This window comes from Microplitis mediator, chromosome 8, assembly GCF_029852145.1.
Source record: "Microplitis mediator isolate UGA2020A chromosome 8, iyMicMedi2.1, whole genome shotgun sequence".
NCBI classification, from domain to species: Eukaryota; Metazoa; Arthropoda; class Insecta; order Hymenoptera; family Braconidae; genus Microplitis; species Microplitis mediator.
Window position 1 is genome coordinate 11,930,835 of NC_079976.1, and position 17,463 is coordinate 11,948,297.

Sequence of the window (17,463 nt, forward strand, 5' to 3'; positions counted from 1 at the left end):
CTCACAATCTCAAGAAGCCCGGGCCTGTACTCGGACTTTGAAACCTATATCAGCAAAGTTCCGCCCAGTGGTCGTCCTCAGGCAGGTGGTACTAACCCCGGACTGTCGGAACCATCAACTCCTAAGTAGTGAGAACCGAAGTCCCTGACCTTGAGGTTAACACCTTCAACCAGGAGTTGATGCCTGAGTTTCTCAGACTTTTCCCTGTAGCACAGCTCTCAGCCTGTTTGGCCCTACGGTCCACAGGCTTTCGAGGAGCTCTAGGATATGAGACCGCTTATCCCGCTTTTATCTTTTTGTACTTTTTGACTGACTAATCCAAGTCAGAGTTGTGCATTCAGGGAATAGTATTCGATAGTCATAAGTCGTTTAGACGAAGTAAGCGACATGACGTCATAGTTTATTTCCTAGATACACTTTACACCAAAGTGCACGCATACGTACACGCACGTACACATATATATGTAGTGACTGGAATAAGGTTCGTGGAACTTAATCACTACGTTAAATAACTTTATCTGACTCCAATTATTAGTGTTAACAAAATAATAAATAATTAGTTTTATTTAATGAATGATATAATACAAGGTAATGCTGTTGCATTGGATACGTGTTAGCTAGTTGCCGTGTATCTCTCTATTGTACGTGTGTACTGTACCGTGTACTGTTGCTACTGAATATTAGATCCGCGTGGGGGAAATATTCGGCGATCGATGACGATCGATAATTGACGGACTTATCCAAAATTATGAATATTAGAAATATCCGTAGTGACGTAGTCACTACAGATATTTCTCCTCTTGAAAAAAAAATATGATGCTTATTTACAAATGAAAAATAATAAGAAATAATTACAATGCAAAACAATAATAATAAAAAATATCAATTATTAAGTTAATAACGAACTCTGAGAAAGTGTGCTACGTTGTGAGGAAAGTACTAGCTAAAGAGAATCCAATCAATAATAAACAAAAAAAAAATTAAATTTAATAATTTTATGTGTCGTCGGCCATGAAATAGACAGGTTTAAGTCAATGGAAATTGCAGTATTTGTGCGTTTCTAGTTGACGATAAAATATTTATTGTGTCGCGCAACGACTTCGTACAGGCCCTCATACGGAGCTGAAAATGATGGTCCAATTTGTCCAACTCGCACCAGTACGTGGAAACAAGTGTTGAGGTCTCTGAAACAGAAAACAGAACGCTCTCCATGACGCGAGGTTTCGGCCGATGCCAAGTTATTGAAAAATGATTTTAAATCACGTAAAACACTTTCAGCATTTGCGTGTTTCTTTGATGGAACTAATAGTTCACCTAGTAAACGAATTGGCTCACCGTATACAAGCTCGGCTGGAGTAGCTTGAATATCCTCTTTCCAGGCTGCTCGTAGACCAAGTAAGACGACGGGTAGCGCGTCATACCACGTGTCGTCGTGACACAACAATGCGGCCTTGAGTTGCCGGTGTTGACGTTCCACCAGTCCATTGGATTGAGGATGATACGGCGTCGTTAATAAATGTGTTATGCCAAATAATTTGCTCAAAGATTGGAACAACGATGATCTGAATTGTCCTCCTTGGTCGGACGTTATTCTAGTGGGTACACCGTATTTGCGATCCATTCTCTAAACAGCGCGAGTGCGACAGTATCTGCGTCACCGTTTTTAAGTGCCACGGCTTCTTTACCAGATACTGGTAAAGAGACTAATTCGATGTGAATATGCTCAAAACATTGCGTCGGTAATTCGAAACGTGCGAGAGGTGATGACACGTGACGATAAATCTTGTTTCGTTGACAATTTATGCAAGCTTTGGCCCACTCTCGACAATCTTTCTGGATTGATGGCCAAACATAGCGCTTGCTCACAAGTTTCTGAGATGCTCTGGTACCAGGGTGTGCCAGAGAGTGCAACGCGTCGAAAACTTTCTTTCGAAGTTGACCAGGAACGTATAGACGTGGTTTACCTGATGAAACATCACAATAAACTGCAGCCGGGTGGTCGTTGTAGACAATTCGTTGCCACTGTAGTGACGTTGCTGCGTTGCTAAGAAGATCTCGAAGTTCAGGATCGTTCTTTTAAGCATTTACTAGCTCGTGCGTGGTAATCGGCGTCGAAATAGCTTCGACGCGTGACAGCGTGTCTGCAACGATGTTCTCATGTCCAGAAATGTGTCTAAAATCACTTGTGAATTGGCCAATAAAGTCGAGGCGACGAAATTGCCACGGTGATGCTCTCTTAGTGCGTTGCTGAAAAGCAAAAAGCAATGGTTTATGATCGGTGTAAATTGCAACTTGTTTACCTTTAAAAATATGACGAAAGTGTCTGACAGCTTTGTAGATGGCGTGAAGTTCACGATCGTACGTCGATAATTTTTGAATGGAAGGTTGAAGTTTTCTGCTGAAGAAAGCAAGCGGTTTCCATTCTCCGTCAACTAGTTGTTGCAGAACTGCACCAATGGCAGCGTTTGATGCATCCGAGAAAATAGCCCAAGTTGCGTCGTCGTTTGGATGCGCAAGCATTTTCATGCGAGATGGAAAAAAAAAATAGTCGGTTTTTTTGTACCACCCTATTTTATATATATATATATATATAAAGGTCCGTTGTACCTTGGTATCCTGAACCCTTTTGGATACTTAAGTGGGCTCTCAGAGCCTCCCACTTTTCTTTGCCGTTTTTCCAAACAATAAATAAATTCCCTCTGGATCGGCGTAGGCGTCTGTTAGTTTCCCTTAAGTACTTGTGGCGGTAACCACGAAGAGGTCGATGCGTACTTGCCCGGCCCATTTTAGGCCATTTTAGGGCCATCCGATGAATATGTAGTAAAATTAAAATAAAATAATTTTAAGTGCAGGTGATATCATTATTTGAAATATTATTTTCATATCTTATATTTCAAAATGTACGTATCCACCGCCGAGAAACTCGCTACTTTGCGTAAGCAACTTGCACTGTTGACTGCCGAGTATAGCGAAATGCTTGCTCAGGAGCAACTTTCAAATGCACGATCCAGAGCATACTGACACCATCGTCCTCGGAAAGTTAAAAAATTCGACTATTGCTGGTATCATTACAAGCATGGTAAAAATGCCCGATCATGCGCACTCAGTTGTAAATGGCAGGGAAATGCCAACGAGAATCACTAGCGGCGGAGAGTGATTCTCAATCGATTTCACGCCGATTATTAATTAAAGATCGAGTCAGTGGGACCGAGTTTCTCGTGGACACTGGCTCTGATTGATCAGTTTTTCCTCGCGGCCCGATGAAATCGCAAAAAACTCCCATACGTTATCAGCTTTATGCCGCAAACGGCACGATTATTGAAACCTATGGTTTATCATTACAAACGTTGAATCTCGGACTGCGTCGAGATTTCACGTAGAATTTTATTGTTGCCGATGTCACCAATCTGATACTTGGGGCTGATTGTTAGAGTCATTTTGACTTGCTAGTCGACTTTAAACCCAAATGCCTACGCGACGGCATTACAGGTTTAACATCATCTGGTTATTTTCACGCAACAACAGCATTGGAGAAAATCAAGGCTGTGGATGGTAATTCCATTTATATAAAACTGCTACGTGAGTTCGCCGATATCACACGACCTGATCCGTCCGGCAATAATAAAAGGAAACATTCAACGGTGCATCATATTCGCACAACACCTGGTCCACCTGTTTCTCGAGAAGCTCGTCACTTATCGCTGGACAAATTAAAAATTGCTTAAGATGAGTTCCGTAAAATGATTGAGCAAGTCATTTGTCGGCCATCGCAGAGTGCTTGGTCATCGCCATTACACATGATCCAGAAAAAGGACGGTGGATGGAGACCATATGGTGATTATCGCCCATAAAACGACCGTAGTCTTATCGATAAATATGCGCTTCGATATATGGATGATTTTGCCGCGTATTTACATGGGAAGCGAATCTTTTCTGTCGTTGATTTTACCAAAGCTTTCCTTCAACTTCGAGTAGCTCCAGAAAATGTCGAAAAAACAGCTATTATCACTCCGTTTGGCTTATTCGAGTTTTCATACATGACTTTTGGACTTAAAAATGCAGCACAGACGTTTCAGAGATTTATCGACGAAATCACCCGTGATCTGAATTTCGTATTTTCATATATCGACGATATACTAGTCGCATCTAAAGACGAAGAGGCGCATTTAAAACACCTCAAGATATTATTTCAACGTCTTCGTGATTATGGACTAGTGATAAACGTTCCGAAGTGCCAGCTAGGCAAAACCGAAGTTAAATTCCTCGGTTATTTAATCAACGAACACGGCATTAAACCATTGCCGGAAAAAGTTGAGGCTATCGTTAATCTCCAGCCTCCTGAAACCGTTGAAGCACTTTGTGGATTCCTCAGGACAATTAATTTCTACAGAAAGTTCATTAAGAACGCTGCAGAAATTTAAGCGCCGTTGAATAAAGTAATGGAAGGATCGCATCCTGTGAACTGGACAGCTGATTTGCTAATGTTACGTCCAAAAATTGGTACGTAATTATTTAAATTTGTGAGTATTTGGCCCAAGCCGAAGCCTATAGACCGGGAACTCCAGAGGTTTTTGTCTTAATAATATTGTTGGTGAAGGTCCAATTAAATGATAAATTCTCGGTTTAAATTTAATACATATATTGTAAAACCGTACAAATTATATTGGTTGCTAAATAACTATTACAAAAATTTAGTTATTGAAAATTATTTAATTACAATTTGAAACGTAATATTAAGTGTAAACAGCACTTAATAAAATTATTTATTCAAATACAAATATTAAACCGAATAAAAATGATAAACGGCACGTAGCAAAAATTAATTATTCAAATACAATTTAAAAACGAATCAAAACTAATTATTCCAATATAAATTCTAAACACAAAATTTAAATGTTAAAACAACACTTAAATAAAATTAATTAATCAAAATATAAATTCAATTATAAAATTCTCGACCAGACTATTCCTTAAAGTCTCTTACAAAATTTTATCTGTGGTATTTTATTAAACATTTATTAACATACCTGGGTTTTCACCTTGCAGTATTACCGTTGCGAAAAATATTTAATATAAAAAATATACTAGAGAACACTTAGTATAACGCTCGTTGACTCTATTTAAAAATATACTTTACTATTCTACGCGGAAAAACCGGCCGCTGAACTTAAGTTTTATTTACGATCCGCACACTTGGAGGTCCAGGTCAAGAGAGAGAGTTCACACGACCAATTTTTCGGGTGTCGATTTTCGGGGCGTTCGAGTTGACCTCAATTGGGGGACAAAGCGTGACCAATTAAGTGTCCAAATTCCTGGGCCCTTACCCTCACTCTTATTTTCCAGAGTGTCGTATGAACTCCCACTACAAGTGGATGCCCTCGTATGAGTATGTGTATATATGTGTGCGTATATGTGTCCACCCACACGCAAGCACATTTACACGTGAGCAAAACACACACACGCATACATACACATACTCACGTACATCATATACTCATGTACATCATCTTTATCATTATGAATTATTATTTATTAAAATATGATTGATTATTAGTTATTATTTAGCAGGCCTGGCGAGCTGCCTAGAACCTTTGATTACTAATTATTATTTATTTTTTATCAAATATTATTATCTTAGTTATTTTACTATTATGAATTATTATTTATTTATTAAATAATAATTTATTACTATTTATTATTTATCAGGCCTGGCGAGCTGCCTAGAACCTTTGATTACTATATATTATTTATTATTTATCAAATATTATTATCTTAGTTATTTTACTATTATGAATTATTATTTATTTATTAAATAATAATTTATTACTATTTATTATTTATCAGGCCTGGCGAGCTGCCTAGAACCTTTGATTATTAAATATTATTAATAACCTACTATATTATTTACCAGGTCTAGTGTTCTCACTTAGAACCTTTTACTATTATTTATTAATTATAAAAATATGAAATGTTATATTATTTACTAGGTCTGATATTTTCACCTAGAACCTTTAAACATTATTTATTATTTATAAAGTAATAAAATGTTATTATTTATCGGACTATGAGATAATTTTTTATGAATTATTTTTATGAAATATTTTTAGTTAAAACATTAAAGATGAGTCATTTGTTTTGTTAAAACATTTTTTTAAATGAGTTTAAAATGTGTTCAGCTCTTATCTAGTATTCGAAAACTGATAAAATTTCTATTCATTTGTTTGTTTTGGTTTAAGCCGTTAAAAGCTTTTGTGACGCACCAAAACGATTTCTAAAACTGGCCATCGAGGCACTTAATGTATACTCTCATTATTCTGTTTTACTTATTTAAAAATTATAAAATTAAAATAAAATCGTCTAAATTTTGTCAGACGTAACACTAAACGCTTTTGATGCCGCTAACGATCTCTCGCTGATGCAACACTCCTCGTGCATTCAAGAACCGACGTGGATTGGGCAATTTTTACCGATGTATCAGAAATCGGGATCGGTGCCGTCCTCAAGCAACGCATAAGCAATGACTGGCAGCTGCTGGCTTTCTTTAGCCAGAAATTACGGCCGTCGATCCAAAAATTGTCGACTTATGATCGAGAACTACAAGCGATCTACGAAATCGTGAGACATTTCCGGCATATTTTCGAGGGTCGACACGTGACGATCTACACAGATCACAAACCGCTCCAACATGCATTTAAACAGCGTACGGAGAGAGCTTCGATGTGGCAATTCTGCCGTTTGGATTTATCGGTCAATTTACGACTGACATGAGACATGTGTCGGGCAACGACAATATTGTCGCTGACACATTGTCACGAGTCGAAGCAGTGTCTACTGCTATCACATCGGAAGAACTTGCAGATGCACAGAAGAAAAATCTCGAGCTTCGACAACTGCTGCAACAGACAACCGCGTTGCAGCTTCGACGAATCAATTTCGACAACGGTTTAACATTGTACTATGACATTGCGTCAGGTACGGTGCGACCATATGTTTCAAGCCCGCTGAGAAAGAAAGTGTTCGATTTACTACCCACGCTCGCTCACCCTGGAATCAAAGGATCATTAAAAAATGATCTCTAAACGATACGTTTAGGCGTCGATTAATAATAGACTGCCGTAAATGGGCGAAATCCTGCATCGATTGCTAGAAAAATGAAATTCAGAGACACGTGTCATCACCGATCGCCAGTTTTGAACCTCAAACCGAGCGATTCGAGCACATACACATCGACTTAGTGTCGTTAAAAACATCAAGAGGCTTTAACCAGTGTTTAACGATCATCGACCGATTCACGAGATTTCCTGAGACTGTCCCGTTATCCAATGGAACTGCAGAGACGATAGCACACGCGCTATCACTGCACTGGATTTCACGCCACGGAGTACCGAAACGCATAACTTTGGACCAAGATCCGCAATTCGAATCGTCATTATTCCAGTCGTTCTTAAAAATGTACGGAATGAAGCACCTACATACTACACCGTATCATCCGCAAGCCAACGCTCTCGTCGAACGTTTACATCGTCAGCTGAAATCAGCACTTTTGTGTCACCAAGAGTCATGATATGATGCATTACCAGCCGTTTTGCTCGGCTTACGTGCTGCTCGGAAAGACGACATTCAGACGACCCCGGCTGAATTAGTATACGGTGAGCCAATTCGTTTGCCTGGTGAGTTACTCACTCCCCTTAACAAAACTACACCTCATGATATTATTAATACATTAAAACGTCACTCCAATTCATTGGCACTGGTCGAAATGTCGCGTCACGGCAAGCATTCTGTTTTCTGTTTCAGGAACCTTAATATTTGCAGCCACGTACTGGTACGGAATGAGCAGGTTGGACCATCTTTCTCGTCGCCGTACGAGGATCCATATCGTGTAATAATTCGACACGACAAATATTTTATTGTCGATTTTCGCGGACGACAAATCGCCATTTCTGTGGACAGATTGAAGCCGGTTTACGAGGCGAATCCAATCGACAGAACAATGATAATAACGAACGTCCAGCCGAATAACACAGCAACCGAGACCCCAAAATGCTGAGTCCGGTTTAATATTTAAAAATTCACGCGATTTAATTTTTTTTTTTTACATAAAAGTTTTTTTTTACAAAGTAATAATTCACCACTTTATTAAATTCATCCATTTAATTATTTATTTATTCATATCATTTGTAAATATTCCATTACTTTAATTATCGTGCATTAAATTTAAAAAAAAAATCGGTCTGTCAGATGACCCTGTGGGCCAGCCCCAAAACTTCCCGCTGTTTTCAAGCTCGTTGAGCTCGAAAACATTATTGTGAATACATTTTCGAGCTCTTCGAGCTCGAAAATACTTTTGTATGCCATTGTTTTGTAAAAAACCATTTTTTAGCATTTCTTTCTCCCACGATATCTTGCGAACGAATTAACCGATTTTGATGGTTGAGGCGGCAATCGACGTGTTTTATCAAGTTCTAAAGCTGATCAAATTTTGAAATCGATTTATCAAGTCGTTTTTGAGAACTTTCGAAAAAACCAAAAAAAAATTTTTTTTTGAACTCTTTCGTCAACGGTTTCTCTTGAACGAATGAACCGATTTTGATGGTTGAGGTGGCATTCGACGCGGCTTATAGAGTTTTAGAGCTGATTAGATTTTGGAATAAATCCATCGAGCAAATTAAAAGTTATCCAAATAAAACATTTTTGAAAAAATTTTATTTTTGAAATATCTCTGAACGCACCCTACCGATTAAGTTCAAATTTTTACGGCCTCAAGACATTAACAAGCCGCGTCGAATGACACCTCAACGATCAAAATCGGTTCATCCGTTCAAGAGTTATGAATATTTACATACATACATACGTACGTACGTACGTACGTACGTACACACATACATACACTCGGACATCATCGTGAAATTAGTCAGGATAGCTTCCTAGGACCTCGAAACGTCGACATCTGATGGAAATTCGATTTTCGTAAATCGGACCGAAACCAATAACTTCCCGAATTTTTGAAAATTTACAATTTTCTTAGCGGGAAGTTAAAAATAAAACAAAGGGAGTTCTGTAGCGTCGCTACTAGCTGGAGCGATCGATAATTTTCGGCAGTTTACGTCGAACATCAATTTTTCATTTGTCCGCTCTACCTCATTCGTAGTGAGAATAAGTAATAGACCGCTGGACTACATACACGCATCCAAGCATTTTTCACTTACTGTATATTTACAATTACTGTGTTACTTTCGTTATTCGAATGAAACATTTTTTTAATATAATTAGCTGGTTTTAATAATTTATATTATTACCTCAACCACTAAATATATATATATATATATACATATATATATATATATATATATATATATATATATATATATATATATATATTGTAACATGAGAAAAATTCGACATCGACCCGTGGTTTTAAATTATTTGAAATAATAAATAATTATCCGGTGAGCGAATTCTAGTGACATCTAGAATCGAAAATTTCGACTTCGACCGAGCAAGCGATCCAACGGATGGATCGTCACGAGAGATCCGGGATAGACGCCGAACTGAACGGCCACGTTTATTTTTATTTGAACAATTCGACCCGATCGAACAACCGATTTCGATTCCGATTATTGAACAATTCGATTTACGACGTTAAGAACAATCCGAGTTTGAACAATTAATCGCGACAAGTAAATTCCGAGTGAACAATAACCGATTAAGTGAACAAGTGAACAAGCCGAAGCATCGGTGCGAAAATTGAACAAAGTATATATGTGATATCATTATTGAACAAGTGAACCGCGTTCGTGTAATAATTAAAAAATTAATTAATTAATTACGCGTAACAATTATTTCATCGTGCAATTTAACGGGTTACCGAAATAAAATATTATTTTATATTTTATTTGATTTTATTTCATCGAGCAATTCTGAAAATTACGGATTATCCGTGTCTCATTCGTACGGCAGTAGAGTCTTTCCGTTTACAATACTCTGACGTCATTCGTCAAGTATTCCTTGTGAAAAATAAAATAAGTGTTACATTCTGGCTTATCTATTAATCCGACAGAATATTTTTAATTTAACCAGGTTGACGTCGTTAGGGTGTCGATAGACCCCAGGTGCGTCAGCTGTTGACCTTCTTTTATTTTATGCAAAAAAGTTTATTGACTTACCATGGTGAGGATTATGGGCCCCATAAGTCGGCCCGAATAATCGCTTGATACGTCCTCTGGGTGCGAACGAGACGAGCTTTAAAGACTCGGTTCCTTCGTAGAGGAAAGTAATCCCAATTGGTCGATCAACCACCAGAGCTCGAAGGCTCAACAACACACGACCTTGGAAGCTCAACAACACAGGAGCTCGAAAGCTCAACAACACATGAGCTCGAAAGCTCAAAAAAACTTCCTCCGACTTAATTCTCGGACGACCTTCGGTGAGGTCCGCGATAACACCTCGAATCCCGCGACCAAGCTGTACCGCACATCCTGACCTCCTGCGTCATCGGCCTCGAAGCATGAATTTCGGCGCCCAATACGAGGTATGTGATTTTTGGGCTGCCCGTAGCGGCGCCCAAAGTTTAAATAAGGAGTGCGTATTTAAATAAAATACGGATATATATTTTGCTTTAAGTCCGAGTGACAGGATCAAGCCAGCAGGTTTGTGTAGAGTTCTTGGCTCTACTAGATCTTGTGATCGACTGCCTGTAAACGACTGACTTTAATCGACTGACTTGATTCTGTCGCTCCTTGATATTATACATTATCAAAATGTTAACGTTGCATCTCAGGTTTCCTATGAGAGAATCGTCGTGGCCCGGATCTCATGCATCGTCATCTGTTTAGACTATCCACGAGCCACGGCGACTCTCTTATCGCAAAAGATTTCCGTTACATTGTTGGCGGTGAATAAAAATAATATCACCAACAAAGTAACGATTTATTAATTTATTAATTAATTATGATTATAAGAAGTGTCGAACCGTTTATTCGCCCACTGTGGCGAATAAATAATTCGAGACTTCAAAAAAAAAAATTCTAAAAATTTTTATTTAAATTTAATTAAAGCCAGAACGTAACAATAAGTTTATTTTATTTCGACAACCGAATGTGTTTTCTCCGAGCAATGAACTGATTGTGTTTTTCGATTAACTACGATTTTTTTTTTTTGATAATTTTGTTCATATTGAGTCAAGCCGACACCGGCAAATTTATATTTTGTTTGTAACCGATTATTTCTGTGATACCGATCAACGATTTTGTTTAATTAAAATACGACTGATTATTTGTTTAATTTTGATCAATTTTTTATCGTAATCTTAAGTGCCTGACCTTTCCCCGATCCGCCACCCTGAGCCGACATTTCGATAATTGTTTATTTGGTGATTATAAAATCACCTGGCGCCCAACTTGATAAAAATTGAACAAGGTTGCCAAAAATCGTAAGTATATTTGGACTTCACTCCGGTAGATCCCCGATGGTGAAATACCCGTTACAATATATATATATATATATATATATATATATATATATATATATATATATATTGTGACGTTATTTCTTTGGACGAGGCTTGGATTAAGTTGACGTCACAAGCACCAACTGATTTTGGGACATAACCAAGCATGGTAACTCAAGATTCAGAATTTAGCTACAGTAAATTGCGATTTTTATACAGTTGTTTTTGGTGATCGAGATATGGATTAAGGATAAAATATGGAGTAACGTTTGGCTACAGAAAATTAATATGAGAAATTTATTATGGGATATGGTTGAGATTAGAGTCTGGTAAAAGATAAAGTTTGAGTTTTGGAATTTACAGGTTTTGATTTATTGAGTATGTGGAAAAGTCGGAGCAACCGTGGAATGGGGCTCAGGTAATTGCCACCCGGTTGTATCTGATGTCAGGATACTTGCCTGACCCTATGAGACTTCCATGTGAAGTGCAGAGGTCTAGCTGAAATGCTAGCGCTCCAAAATAGGGACTATGGACTAGGTGTAAGAGATCAGTTTTTGTTATTATGATTGGCAGGACTCAGCGATGATTTAGTGACCACTATCGCTGTGGAAGCCGCTATGTCTGGTCATTTTTGGAGTTTTGGGTTTTGTTGGTAGGCCTCAGTGGACAGCTTTGACCAGTGTGCTGCTGAGGGTAAACGTTGGTCACTTAAATTTAAGAATTTTAGTCTGCGATCTCACCGAAACCAAGTCCAGGAGAGCGCACACATTGGGATATCCATACTCAATATCGAGTTGGAGTTATGGAGTAAAGTATAGAGAGCTGGTATAAATGGAGATGATGTTTTTAGTTTGGGGAGTACAGTAGGGGATTCGACTCTGGTCGCTCGAAGCGAGCAGACGTGTTCAGGAGTGATGCTTCAGAAAGCTACAGGTTGGAAATATTGCTACAGAAGTATTGTTTTAAACAGTGTAAGACGTTACTTGATATTTTATTCATCAGTAATCAGGTATGAGATAATTATTATAAATAATTAATCGAGTTTGAGTTAGAATCTTGAGGTATTATGCTACGGTTTTAGATAAAGAAAAGATGTAAGGTCTGTGAAGATTATGAGAAAGTAGTTACAGTTTAGAGTCATGTTCGCGATCTATTGTTAATGTTATTTTTATGAAATAATTATAGAGAATATGTTAGTCAGTAAGGTAATTATTGCCTAATTAACGTCAAAATGAGATCCAGGTATGTTAGTCGTACGATTTTGCTAAAGGAAATATCTAGAGTAATGAATTTGGATTATGGTTCCCGTTCACCCAGTACTATTTGAGTATCGGTTGGCTCCAGTTATTTAATTATTTTAATTAATTATTTTTAATTAATTTAGTTATAAGGTTTTGACGCGCATCATTTAGATGCTAAGTTGCCGTCCGGATTTACCGGATCGTTGTATTTTTCGGATTCAGTATTTTGTTATAGAGAGTAAGATTATTTGTACAATGTCCTAGTATTTGTTTTGTTTTATTGTCAAATAAAAATTGCAAATCATTTGATAATTTACACGAGTTTGGGATGATTTAACCCGGACCACTCCCTCTCTCCATAAACCTACACACTGAGCGACACCACGGCATACCGTAACTCTGTTTTTAGTGCTCCAGTCTCTGTCTTGTTTTGCTATTAAGTTTTGAATTTTACTCCTGCGTGGTTTTGATGATAATTCCACAGATCAAAAATTATCTAATTTATTTGTGCGTGGTTTTGATGATAATTCCACAGATCAAAAATTATCAAAATTTCCGTAATTTACTGGTTTGGTGATTCCAGTGATAAAAATTACCTGGCGCCCTATTAGTATCGAGACTGGAGGCTAAGAACAGAGAACGAAGTTGTAGCGCAAAGATTAGCGTATAATTTGTGCGTTATAATATATATATATATATATATATATATATATATATATATATATATATATATATATATATATATATATATATATATATATATATATATATATATTGTAACATGAGGAAATTTGACATCGACTCGTGGTTCAATATTATTTAAAAATTATTAGAATATAGTGAACCGTTACCCGACAAGCAAATTCTAGTAACATCTAGAATCATAAATTCCGACTTCGACCGAGCAATCGATCCAACGCATGGATTGAAACGAGAGATCCAGCCGAGACGCCGAGCTGGACAGCCGCATTTCGGTGTTTTAAACAATTCTCGATTCCAACGTTTGAACAATTTAAATTACGACTTTTGAGATCAATCCGAGTTTGAACAACGAACAATTAATTGCGACAGATAAATTCCGAGTATACAATAAACCACCTCTAGTGATCAAGCCGACACATTGGCACGAATCTGAACAAAGTTTACGAGTGCAATTATTATTGAGCAAGTGAACCGCGTTCGTGTAGTAATTAAAAACTAATTAATTAATGACGTGTAATAACTGTATGATAGTGAAATTTTACGCGTTATTGAAATAAAATATTATTTCTATTTTAATTTCTTTTATTTCATCGATCAATTCTGAGAATTACGGATTATCTGTGTCTCATTCGCAACAGCAATCTTTTCGCCTCGCCGTGTAAGAATACTCTGACGTCACTCGTCAGGTATTTTGTTAATACGTACGCTGTATGTGTGGTGTGTCTCCGGACAATGAAATGAGTTTATTTTTTTTTATTTCGTCAACCGACTGTTTTGTTTTTTTTTTGAGCAATAAACTGACTTTGTTCTTTGATCAAGTACGAGTTCTACGAGCAATTTTGTTTTGTTTATATTGAATCAAGCCGAAATCGGCAAATTATATTTTGTTTGCGGGAAAATGTTCCCTTTATTTTTTATTATTTATTTGATATTTTTAAATCTAAATTTACCTGTAAATTAAATTATATTAATGATCTAATGTAAATCAAGTGATTGTAAGGATGGATAGGATAAATAGGTATTTAATGAAAGTCGTGATTTGGGTATATCAAAATGAAGATTATATTTTGACCCAAAAAATTAGGGAAAGCACTACGGCATGAATCCCTTTGAAGAAGTTACAATGAGAAAGATTGAGAGAATTGAGATATGATCATGATAGTAACTCGTTGAACAATTGACACAAGATATTGAACGTATGGATGTATATGTATGTGTGTGTGTGTGTGTGTGTGTGTGTGTGTGTGTGTGTGTGTGTGTGTGTGTGTGTGTGTGTGTGTGTGCGTGTGTGTGTGTGTGTGTGTGTGTGTGTGTGTGTGTGTGTGTGTGTGTGTGTGTGTGTGTGTGTGTGTGTGTGTGTGTGTGTGTGTGTGTGTGTGTGTGTGTGTGTGAATATGTATGTATGTGCTGTATACGTGAGAACGGATACAGTGAAAGAGTACGCGACGCTGGATCGTCGTACTTAGTTCGATCTTGGATCGAGTTGATTGTAAGAGAATATACACGTCTGTATATTGAGAGCGAGAGCTCAATCGTCCACTGTGGGACGATTAGATAGTACGTGGTACTATAGAACGAATGATTGTTTTGAAAGCTTTCAGTGCGCTGAGGCGATGTTACCGATTGATCAGATCGGTTATATGATTTGAATTGTGCGACTAGGCATTTGAAACGTACGGTAGATTATGTTTAATCAATTTGGTATTGATAGATTATTGATTGCGACAGAGGCTGTGTTTTGACTGCAGTCTGGTTTGAAATCTGATCAATTTTTATTGATAGATTATTGATTGCGACAGAAGCTATTGGTTGAATGAAGTTAGATTCGAATCCGATCAATTGGTATTGATAAATTATTGATTGCGACAGAGGCTATGTGTTTGAATGAAGTTAAATTGAAATCTTATCAAGTTGTATTGATAGATTATTGACAGTGACGAGGCCTTTGTTTTAAATATAAAATAACCATGAGGTACTCGATCCAGTTGATGCACGTTGATATTAATGAAACTCGGACACGTATGAAACCCGTGATATTATTTAGTTTACCGTCATCAAATATCAATGATAATTATCAATATTTAATAACCGCACGAATAAATTTAGTTCAAACAGAAAATGAATCAATCCGTAAACTTGAGTGGTATCAATGTAAATCAATAATCATTAAATATTCAATATTAATTGTATTATCATTATTTAATATTAATATAAATATTAATATTAATTCTCAAACACAATTAAATTGAATATTTAACGCAAACACGAATGAATATCCTAGATTGAAGAGGTAAAACCGATGCGCTACAAGTTCCGACTTGTTCGTATTGCGACGCAATAAACTCGCGGTCTCATTATTGCGACTGACGGTTTAAATTTAATGAAATAAATCCAAATAATAAATAAATAATATCGAGAAATACTTATCGTTCACCGATGGATTGAAATTAAATCCGATGATCGATTAATTAAGCAGTTATTAATGATTTAATTATTGGCTTGGTAATTATAGACAGAACGTTCACAGCGAGTGCGTACGATATGAAGACCTGTGGTCAACTAACGAAAAGACGCGGCAAAGCCGGTTTGCGTCTTCGACGGAACGGAAAATTAGACACCCGAGTGACAGAGATACGCTGAAGGCGTGAGTGCAACGAAGATGTACAGCGAAACCGACACTATGATGAGCGCGCTCGTTCGTGGTGCGACCCGAGTTGACGACGAAGTGACTTAAAGTACCGCTAGATGGTGACTCTTTTGATTATTTAATTTTTAAACATTGTTATGATGACAAGTTGCTTAGGTCTTTCGTTCTCGATGGAACATATTTTGTTTTGTAACCGATAATTTTTATGTGTGATACCGATCAACGATTTTGTTTATTTAATATACGACATTTTTTTTGTTTAACTCTGATCAATTATTTATCGTAATCTTAAGTGCTTGACCTCTCCTCGATCCGCCACCCTGGGCCGATTTGTTTGATAATTGTTATTGGTGATTATAAAATCACCTGGCGCCCAACTTCAAATATTTTGAACAAAGTCACCATATAGTGCGTGTACTCGGACATCACTCCGGTAGATCCCCGGTGGTGAAAAACTCGTTACAATATATATATATATATATATATATATATATATATATATATATATATATATATATATATATATATATATATATATGTGTCGGAGATAAAATAATATTTGGGTTTTTCCTGAGACTTGGGAAAGTCCAAACTATATTGAGTTCTGTTACGTTCTGGCTTTAATTAAATTTAAATAAAAATTTTAGAAATTTTTTTTTTGAAGTCTCGAATTATTTATTCGCCACAGTGGGCGAATAAACGGTTCGACACTTCTTATAATCATAATTAATTAATAAATTAATAAATCGTTACTTTGTTGGCAATATTATTTTTATTCACAGCCAACAATTTAACGGAAATCTCTTGCGATAAGAGAGTCGCCGTGGCTCGCGGATAGTCTAAACAGATGACGATGCATGAGACTCGGGCCACGACGATTCTCTCATAGAAAACCTGAGATGCAACGTTAACATTTTGATAATGTATAATACCAAGGAGCGACAAAATCAAGTCAGTGGATTACAAGTCAGTCGTTTACAAGGCAGTCGATCACAAGATCTAGTAGAGCCAAGAACTCTACACAAACCTGCTGGCTTGATCCTGTCACTCGGACTTGAAGCAAAATATATATCCGTATTTTATTTAAATACGCACTCCTTATTTAAACTTTGGGCGCCGCTACGGGCAGCCCAAAAATCACATACCTCGTATTGGGCGCCGCTACTGGCAGCCCAATACTCTCACCTGTTCCGGGCGCCGATCCCGGCAGCCTGATCGTTTCCTTTCCGAATCCGAAATTCATGCTTCGAGGCCGATGACGCAGGAGGTCAGGATGTGCGGTACAGCTCGGTCGCGGGATTCGAGGTGTTATCGCGGACCTCACCGAAGGTCGTCCGAGAATTAAGTCGGAGGAAGTTTTTGTTGAGCTTTCGAGCTCATGTGTTGTTGAGCTTTCGAGCTCGTGTGTTGTTGAGCTTCCAAGC

The 17,463-nt window shown here is 37.3% G+C and overlaps 1 protein-coding gene across 1 annotated transcript; it reads right to left on the minus strand.

Moving 5' to 3' along the window:
* Positions 1 to 1,060: 1,060 nt before the first annotated feature.
* LOC130673399 (uncharacterized) lies at positions 1,061 to 1,621 on the minus strand. The gene has a single exon (XM_057478388.1). The coding sequence runs from the start codon at positions 1,619 to 1,621 to the stop codon at positions 1,061 to 1,063; it is 561 nt and encodes a 186-aa protein (XP_057334371.1).
* Between the last annotated feature and the right edge of the window lie 15,842 nt (positions 1,622 to 17,463).